General features: G+C 35.0%; 1 protein-coding gene across 2 annotated transcripts; it reads left to right on the forward strand.

Annotated features, from left to right (window-relative positions):
* Nucleotides 1-1,277: 1,277 nt before the first annotated feature.
* LOC136856314 (lipid scramblase CLPTM1L) lies at nt 1,278-10,094 on the forward strand. 2 transcript variants are annotated; one of them, XM_067134067.1, is made up of 12 exons: nt 1,278-1,471; nt 3,376-3,557; nt 4,132-4,323; nt 4,669-4,776; nt 4,986-5,113; nt 5,507-5,650; nt 5,856-5,997; nt 6,215-6,403; nt 7,813-8,003; nt 8,469-8,604; nt 9,496-9,611; nt 9,887-10,094. In XM_067134067.1, the coding sequence occupies exons 2-12, from the start codon at nt 3,390-3,392 to the stop codon at nt 9,978-9,980; spliced, it is 1,608 nt and encodes a 535-aa protein (XP_066990168.1). In that variant the 5' UTR covers nt 1,278-1,471; nt 3,376-3,389; the 3' UTR covers nt 9,981-10,094. The 2 variants fall into 2 exon arrangements, with proteins under 2 accessions (XP_066990168.1, XP_066990169.1); XM_067134068.1 differs by having other exon boundaries at nt 1,281-1,471; nt 3,381-3,557.
* The last annotated feature ends 17 nt before the right edge of the window (nt 10,095-10,111 follow it).

The raw sequence follows: 10,111 nt of genomic DNA on the forward strand, positions 1-10,111 counted from the left end.
TTTATTATAATATTTTTTATTTAATTTTATTGTATTTTTATTGTATTTTGTCGTTAATTTGTTTAATTTCATTAAATTTCACAGGAATTAAATTCTTGACCTTCACCTTAGTTGGGACGTTCAGTTATGACGGATTGAATTTATCATTAAAAATTATTTTAAAAAGTGTTTTTATCTCCAATTAGTATATTATTTTTATATTCTAATTATATTTAATTGTATTTTTCTGTATTTTAGGTGTATTTTATTGTTAATCAGCCTAATTTGATTCCATTAGAGATGAATTGCAATGACTTTCTCCGAGTTACGACAGATTTTTGGTGTTATTTATTATTAAAAAGGAATTCCGGTTATTAATACGTAATTTTTATAAGTATCCATGGATTATAAATATTATAATTGTCATAATTATGTTATCTTATTCACAAGAATATAATTATATCCATTATAACGGTCTAATACGGAAGAGTAGCGTTCTATATAAACCTAACTTATTATCTGCAATGTGAGTTTACGTTTGTATGTATAAGTGTGTTAATCTTGTTTGTTTTTAGTTTATTTGTTTGTGTGTACGTGTGTTTGTGTATCTCTCTTTTCTCCAATTATACAACAGGAAAAAACTCGTAGTCTTATTAATTTTATTAAATGTTCATAGACATACCTTTACAAAAAGTATATAACAAAAGAAAAAACTTTTTTATACTTTCCTAATAAAATCGATAAATTTAGCTGCTTACGCCATTCATAGCCTATATTGAAACTGCATAAATTATTCTTCTATAACATATCTATCATTATTGATTGATAGGTTTGTTAGAAATCAAGGTATATTACAAAAACCGCAGGTTTCCAAGATGTCTCCATTGGACAAACCAAACTTTTTCATTATATATTCCCAATAAAAATTAACATTCTAGTTAATTATACAATAAATATATATATATGCAGCTCCATAAACCATTCTTCTACAGAATAAGACCTATTAATGATTGACAGGTTTATTATAAACCAAAATATATAAGCAAAAACACAAGTTTCCAAAATGTCTCCACTGTTAAACCAGGCGATGTTTTCGTTAGAAATTCCTTAATAAAACGATGTTTTGGGCTATTTAAACCATAAATATCTTTAATATAAACCGCATAAACTATTCATCTATAACATAAAACTAGTTAGTGACCTACAGCTTTACCATAAACCAAAAATTAAACCAAAATAAAAACCCAAAAATCTCCCCTCCAAAAAAGCCTTATAAAAGAACGCTCCCGCATTTTGACAGCTCAGTTGTTGACACGCAGCCGTCGAAGCAACACCTTCTCCCTCGTCGTCAGTGCAACAAATAGACGTTATCCACATAACGAATTATCTACCGACCGGCTTTATACAACGAAGTGACGTCACGCAATAACGTTCGTTATTACAGACAGGAATTTTCGACGCTACTGCAGCCGTAAATGTGGAAAATGTAAAGGTAATATGGACTGGTTTGGCATTTGCGAAGGCGTGCCGGTAATGGGACCCTAAGCGGAGCCGGTTCCTTTAGGGTGGGACGGAATTCGTGCGTTTGATTCGTATTTACTTATTTTCTGTTATATTTTGTTCAATATTAATTTATTATGTGTCAAAAATTGTTAAAATATGTAAAATATTAGAATATACTTATTTTTTTGTCGAAATTTATTAATTTTTAATTTTTTGTTTATAAAAATATTTAAAATATTGAAATGTACCCCTTATTAAATATTAATTTATTACGTGTCAAAAAATGTTAAAATATGTAAAATATTAGAATATACTTATTTTTTGTCGAATTTTATTAATTTTTAATTTTTTATTTATAAAAATATTAAAATATTTAAAATATTGAAATGTACCCCCTAAGGTAAAGGTTTCTTTAGGGTGGGGTGGAATTCATTGATTTTATGAATGTGTACTTATTTTCTGGTATATTTTGCTGAATATTAATTTATTATATATAAAAATTAAAATATTTAAAAAATATTAAAATATGCCCTAAGTTTCGTATTTTGCTGAATATTAATTTATTATATATAAAATTATTAAAATATTTAAAAAAAATATTAAAATATGCCCCTAAGTTTCGTATTTTGCTGAATATTAATTTATTATATATAAAAATTATTAAAATATTTAAAAAAATATTAAAATATGCCCCTCAGTTTCGTATTTTGCTGAATATTAATTTATTATATATAAAAATTATTAAAATATTTAAAAGAATATTAAAATATGCCCCTAAGTTTCGTATTTTGCTGAATATTAATTTATTATATATAAAAATTATTAAAATATTTAAAAAAATATTAAAATATACCCATAAGTTTCGTATTTTGCTGAATATTAATTTATTATATATAAAAATTATTAAAATATTTAAAAAAATATTAAAATATACCCATAAGTTTCGTATTTTGCTGAATATTAATTTATTATATATAAAAATTATTAAAATATTTAAAATATTAAAATATGCCCATAAGTTTCGTTAGGATGGGATAGAATTCATTTATTGTAGTGATATTTACTTATTTTTTTGTTATATTTTATTAATTATTAATTTATTATATAAAAATTATTAAAATATATATAAAAAATATTAAAATATACCCCCAGGTTTCTTTAGCGTGGGACGGAATTCTTTTATTTGATTAGTATTAACTTATTTTTTTATATATTTTATTAATTTTTAATATATATATAAAAAATATGGACAGAATTCATTGACTTAATTAATATTTGCTTATTTTCTGTTAGGTTTTATTAATTATTCACTTATTATATATAAAAAATATAATAAAACACTCAAGGCTTTGTTAGGCGAGGTCTCGGCAAGGTTAGGCTAGGCTAGGGTAATCCATGATTAGGGTTATTTTTAATATTTATTATATATAAAATATATCAAAATATACTCTAGGTTCTGTTAGGCTAGGCTACAGTATGCCGACCGAAGGGTCTTTATTGAGCCGAAACATTCGGTTATTTTATTAGTTTTCCGCGATTTCATGGGATATTTTACAATAAACTCTACAATACATTAGGCTATGGGATATTTTTTACAATATACTCTACAATACATTAGGCTAGGGTATCCCGATCAAAGGGTATTTATACAACGGCCAATATCAGACCGTTTAACTTAAATCGCTCCAAAATCACTCAAATAGCTTTAGGCTTCTGTCGTAAATACAATTTACACTACTGTACGTTAAGCCAGATCAGTTACTTTAGGCTCCTCCTAGCTAGGTAACGGCATGGCGTTCGAGATAAGTCCATCGGTAACGATAGCCTAGGTCAGGTTAGGTCATACCCCCTCAGACGTTTAAACTTTCGTTTCCGTCCGAACTGTCGTTCCAGAGCAGGACTCGGCAATGGCAACTGGTTACCAGCTCCCGTCGCTGACGACAGTGGTCTGCGGGATATTCGTGGCGTACGTCCTGCATTCCATCTGGACGCTGGGACAGCTCTTCATCCCTCCGGAATGTCCGGAATATTACCAGTGTCTTCATCCGCTCATCGCTCAAAACCCCAGGCTACAGGTTAGGCCGAGCTGTGGTTTGTTCAGGATTCAGTTTTCAAATGAGTATTTTAGGGAAGTTTTTATTTTTTTGATTTAGAGCTTTGAATTGCTTTTTTTTTATCGAATAAGAGATTTAAATTATTTTTTATGTTTCAGATGAGAAAATTAGATTATTTTTAATCTTTTGCTAGAAATTTTAGTTGTTTTTCAGTTTTTGAATGAATTTCAATTTATTTTCTAGATAATTTTTTAAATAATTTTTGTGTATCGCAAAATGTTTTCATTGACTTATATTTTTGGACTTTGAAAATAAACTTTGGAAAAACCTTATAATATATATATATATAATAAACTTTGGAAAGTCCTCAGAATATATGAGAGACTTTCAAAAGTCCTTTGAATATATAAGAAATATGTAAGTAAACTTGAAAAGGCCTTAGAATATATAATAAACTTTTTATATAGCATCTAAGACCTCTCTTTGGTTCCTTAGGAATACATTCTCTCTCTCTCTCTCTCTCTCTCTCTCTCTCTCTCTCTCTCTCTCTTCCACTCTCTCTCTCTCGTGACTGGCGCCACTTCCCATCCCACAGTTCTTCGCGTTCTCGTCGCAGAAGAAGAGCCCCGAGTACGCGAACGATCTCAAACTCGTGCACCACATTCCTAACTTCAAGTACAAGAAGGACTTGGAAGAAGTCCTACCAGTTCCTATCCCCAGGAAAGTCCGGAATAACGGGACGATGTACCTCCACATGTTTTTGACGTCGTTGAAGGCGGACCCAGATGTGAGTTCAGTGCCTTACGGTGATTCCTTCCAGTAGATTAATCTATTTGTTAATCGGAAAACTATGCTGAATCCTTTCCAGATGTGATTGGCTTCTTATGGTAATTCTTTGTAGTTTATAAATACACTTTAATAAGTGCAACCCTTGTCGAATCTTTTATATCCAGATTTCAGGTTTATAAAGTTGTACACAACTGCTTTTCATCGAGTTCAACGCTCGAAGTCGTGCGGCGTAATTCTTTAGCCCGTGACCGAATAATTTATGTATATTCATCTAGGGAATTCAAACCCTGATTTTTTTATATATATACAAACTTGGAAACCGAAACCCATTGGCTTCTTGCAGAACTGGCACAGCGTTGTCAATGACGAGATGTCAGTCTACGGCTTCTCCCGCCTGACGAAATATCACATTCCTGAAGCCGCCACGTTTAATCTGCTCGGTAAAGAGAAGGTGAGTTCTTGTCTTCCTTCGAGTTCGCGGAACATTGTCGCTGTCTTTCGCCTGACTGGCTAAGTAATCTGTAAAGATTCATAAGTAAAATAAAAGTAATTATGCAGCTAACTTGGTATAAACCATTTCTCGATAAAGCCTTGGTTAAACCTGTACCTATTTTCCGTAACTTAAGACCGTCAGCACTAGACAATCTTCTGTACTTACAGGGCAGCAGGCAGTCAAACCTCCATCGTCCGGTCACTCACTTCCAGTCACAGATTGTGTTCAACATTCTCACAGACCCGGTTAGCCTGCCCAGAACTAGCGTACCGCACGACATAGGCCAGTCTTTGAGGTGAGTCGGGCCTGTTTTTCTGGAAGAGTTGCTTAAGCATCAAGTTTGGAAGCTGTTATTTGTATGTCGAAAGTTCGTACTGTATTTATGTTATTGTACACTGTACGTGTATTATGGTTCCTTTTAAAAATTCATACTGTTTTTATACTGTGTTACAGGCAGTCCTCGCTTATCGGCGCTGCTAAGCGGTTTATTGGAGCTTACAACGTCGCGAACGCCATTTATTCCATAATTATCGGTGATTTTCGGTCAGCGGCGCTCGGCCAGGAACGGAACTCCCTCCGTTAATCGGGGACTGCCTGCTATAATTCTATACTATACGTGTATCATGATTCCTTTTAAGTTACGAGAAAACGTTGATGAATTTCGAATCATTTTCTCAAATCGTTTCAGACTGTCGCCAACTGGCTTCTACCTCCCCATTCTGTACATTGATCAACTGAGCGTCCGCCTTAGAGATTTGGTCGAGGTGGAGTCCTCATCGACAGAGATGAACCTGACTTTGAAGTATTCACCGATTTCGTACGGAAAGCTGAGGTACTAGTCGGCTGACGAAGCTTTGCTTAAAACTGTTCTTCTGAGGACTGTTCTTTGTCTTCAATCAACTTTTGAACCTTTTATCATAGATTGTGGCTGCATTTTATGAAGCTTTGCCTAAAATTTACCTAAGAAACTGTTCTTTGTCTCCACTTTGTGTTATCACAGTTACTTTCAGAGTTTAATCTTTAAAATATTGTTCCAGATTATGGCTGCAGTTCGAAGCGGCAATGCAGCCGATGTCTCAGCTTGGATTTACCGACAAAGACCTTGACGAGGTCAAGGGCATATTCTCCGACACCAATCTTTATTTCCTGTGTGTGACGTTTTTGATAGCCGCTCTGCACGTAAGTGTTTTAATGAGTTGCCTTGTCCAAGTTAATGAATTATTAAGGATGTTACATTTAAAATATTGTAGTCACTCTCAAAAAGCTGCACAGTTACTTACTAATGTAATAATGAAAAGGTGATGCATTTTGTCACACTACTTGAGATTTGTAAGTCACAAAAACATAAAAAGTTTATTTGTATTCGTCATATTTGAACCATTTCCCTTCTTTTCAGATGCTGTTCGACTTCCTAGCATTCAAGAACGACATATCGTTCTGGCAAGGACGCAAATCCATGGCTGGAATCTCGACCTCCTCGGTCGCCTGGCGAGCGATATCGCAGATCATCATCTTTTTGTACCTCCTGGACGAAAACACGAGCCTCCTCGTGCTGATACCTGCTGGCATTGGGGGAATCATCGAGGTATGAGGCTTTAATCTTTTGTTTTAGTCATATTAATTTCATCTCTCCAGAATTCGCAGTTCCTGTTCCCACAAGCATCATTTGCAATTCCTGTTCCCACAAGCGTCATCGGCAATTCCTGTTCCCACAGGCATCATTGGCAATTCCTATTCCCACAGGCATCATCGGCAATTCCTATTCCCACAAGCATCATCGGCAGTTCCGGTTCCCACAGGCATCATTAGCAATTCCTGTTCCCACAAGCGTCATTAGCAATTCCTGTTCCCACAAGCGTCATCGGCAATTCCTATTCCCACAGGCATCAGTAGCAGTTCTGGTTCCTACAAGCATCATCGGCAATTCCTGTCCCCACAAGCGTCATTAGCAATTCCTATCCCCACAACATCATTAGCATACATACCTTCACCTACGGCTAATGCAGGTACCGAATTTCCCCCATTACTTTTGGCAGTCTTCCTGAAGCCCGGACCTTCTCCCTGGTCTAAAGTCCAGGTCCACCGATTTGTGATCATTCTGAAAGCTTTACCGGCTTCCTTGCCGTCTTCAAGCCCTTCTGTGCAATTTGGTTGTCCTTACGTCTTATGGGCACTTGCCATTTCATTTTGTTTGCGCACTTTTTTTGTGTGGGGTTTTATATGGTTTTTCTTGCGGCCATTATTTTCTTTCCTGACTTTATTATTTATTTCTGTGAGGAAATTGCTTGTTGGCATAACCTGTGATACTCTACGAGTCTTAAAATCTGGTGTAACTCATTGAAAATCTTGACTCAAAATACTATACCCATTTGGCACAAGAATATTCAAGTCTTGTAGCTGTTAGCATCATTGATTGTAAGTACATTGGAGGTTATTTTTCTTTTTTCAACATTGCAGTCACATTACAGTCAGCGGAGAGACCGTATTCAATGATAACACTGAGTAGTCGACTGTTTCGTGAAGCATTGGTTCGTAAAACATTGGTGTGGTAGCATAGGCTTACACGATTCACAGATTTCACAAGTCATCTTAAACATTTCCTGAGGAAAAGTTGATCTATAGGTACAGGATTGCACTAAGAACTGCTGGCCCTTACTGTATACTGAATCCTTTTTAGAGCAAATCGTGACATGAAGTATTAAATGACACCAAATGTTTTTGTATAAAATATATATATATATAGTATGTATACTGTATATATATTTGTAGGTTTGTGTCAAATGATTGTGTATGAAATATATAGTATGTATATAGTATATATTTGTAGGTTTATGTCAAATGTTTGTGTGTAAAATATATACATACTATATTTTATACACAAACATTTAGATATTTTTTTTCATCCCTATCTTATATTTTGTCAATTTTACATGCAAAATCAGCCACATAACTTCCGCGTTCATAAGACTATTGTAACGCGCACAAACATTTCAGCTGTGGAAAGTCACAAAGGCGTTCCACATAACCTTCGAGGGCTGGCGGCCAAAGTTCCTCAACTCGAGGACGTCGGCGGAAAACGTCACGGAGCAGCTGGACTATGAGGGCATCAAGTACCTCAGCTACATCCTGTACCCGCTGGTCATTGGCGGGGCACTGTACTCTCTCTTCTATTCGCCGCACAAGAGGTGGGGTTGCTTGTCCCGCACGGGAGCTAAGAAATTGTTTCACGTTGAAGTTTTTGAATTAGTTACTGCGTTGTGTGTCACCTTTTTCAGGCTGATATTTTTTGACAGAAGGTTTTTCTGTTCTGGTTTTATCTTAAAAAACGTTTTAATCATTTCTGTCGACCCTTTTGCTGTAAATATTACTGTACGGAGGAGTTTTCAGGCTGATATTTCTGTCAGTCACTAAAAATTAAGTATTTTTCCAGTTCTATCTTAATTGTAAAGAATAAAAACAAGATGATTTTCACTAAAAACTTAAGTTCTGAATTTAATAATAATAATAATAATCATAATTCTCCAAACTTCTTAAATTTACTGAAATACTTCAGGTTATTACCTAATGATAGTAACCTTTGCCATAATTAGGTACCTTAAAATTCCTCCAAACATTTTCCAGGAGATTAACCTTAAATTTCTTTCCCGTAGTTGGTATTCCTGGGTCATACACAGCCTGGTCAATGGCGTCTACGCCTTTGGCTTCCTCTTCATGTTGCCGCAGTTGTTTATCAATTACAAGTTGAAAAGTGTCGCCCATCTCCCGTGGAGGGCTTTCATGTATAAGGTATGCATGTACTGTAGTTAATTCTTGTCAAGTTGCTGAATTGGGGAAGGGTATGTTTAAAGTTGCAGAATTGGGGAAGGGTCTGTTTAAAGTTGCAGAATTGAGGAAGGGTCTGTTTAAAGTTGCAGAATTGGGGGAAGGGTCTGTTTAAAGTTGCAGAATTGGGAAAGAGTATTTTGCAAGTTGCAGAACTGGGGAAGGCTATGTTTAAAGTTGCAGAATTGGGGGAAGTGTAGGTTTAAGGTTCAAGGGGGCTTTAAAATGTAACTTGGGGTGCTGATCTTGTTGTTTTACTCTCAGGAAGGTTTACGAAGCTTAATTGTTATTACAAACATCAATTAGTTTTAAGGCTTTTTGGAACATTTTAGCCCCAAACTGCATCAATTTCTTCCTCTGGACAATTCCTTCCGTTCCTTCTGGTCAACTCTGTCATTTCTTGTTCCTATTTTCAAACCCTAAAGACTTCTACAAACCTTTTTAAATCATCTGTATAAATTTAAAAGTGCAACCTACAACAAATATTACATATGTTCATCACTTTGCCATGTTTGCACATGTAAGAAATCTTTTATTTTTGAAGTTTCATTAGGAATTTAATCAGTTATTCCACATGACTTTACAGATGTGCCAGATTGGCCTCTGGAACACCTGCAGACACATTTAACGTAGCCATTAGAACACATGTTGCTCTGGCCGATTTTGCATGTGGCTACAAGTGTTCCAGTAGCTATTTTCGGCACTTTTTAACTTGTGTTGCTCTCTCTAACTTTACGGACAAAGTGCCAAAATAGCCACTGGAACACTTTTGTATTCCAAAAGTCTTACATATCACTCGCATAAATAGCAAAGTACAAAAGTGAGCGCTCGTTCATTGTCTCCTCAATGTTTCAGGCCTTCAACACATTCATAGACGACCTGTTTGCTTTCATCATCACCATGCCGACGGCCCACCGGGTCGCCTGTTTCAGAGACGACGTCGTCTTCGTCATCTACCTGGTTCAGAGATGGTGAGAGAGAGACCCTCTATAATTTCTTACCATCTGATAAACTCATTGAACCACAAGACTAATTTCCTGTTACAGAAAGTTCCTGTTCGTTTCTTGTTCGTTTATCGACTTTAGTAACGTTTTATCACGTACAACACATTCGTTTGTTATACTTATCCGTTCTTAAATTACTTTGTTAACATTTACTCACCAGTTTCTGTTCTTAAATTACTTTGTAATGTTTTAATTTGACAATCACAATACCCTACTACATCTAGAACTCTCTTACGTTACAGGTTATACCCAGTTGACAAGAGCAGAGTCAACGAGTTCGGGGAGTCCTGGGAAGAGGACGACAAGAAATGCGTCGAGCACAAGAAGAAAGATTAATGTTACAAGTTCTCTATATATACGCTTTTTTCATACAATTCTATAATTATTGTACATGGGGTTCACTGTGATGTCCTTTCACAAGTCACAAATACATCTTTTGATCTATTAAAAGGTTCTTTGCGAAACCT

This window comes from Macrobrachium rosenbergii, chromosome 35 (genome assembly GCF_040412425.1).
Source record: "Macrobrachium rosenbergii isolate ZJJX-2024 chromosome 35, ASM4041242v1, whole genome shotgun sequence".
Classification (NCBI taxonomy): domain Eukaryota; kingdom Metazoa; phylum Arthropoda; class Malacostraca; order Decapoda; family Palaemonidae; genus Macrobrachium; species Macrobrachium rosenbergii.

Bases quoted from the DNA above. Each gene is read 5' to 3' on its own strand.
- LOC136856314 (XM_067134067.1), top strand. From the start codon at position 3,390: ATGGCAACTGGTTACCAGCTCCCGTCGCTGACGACAGTGGTCTGCGGG. The intron at 4,777-4,985 runs GTGAGTTCTTGT...CTGTACTTACAG, and splicing joins ATCTGCTCGGTAAAGAGAAG to GGCAGCAGGCAGTCAAACCT. The intron at 9,612-9,886 runs GTGAGAGAGAGA...CTTACGTTACAG, and splicing joins ATCTACCTGGTTCAGAGATG to GTTATACCCAGTTGACAAGA.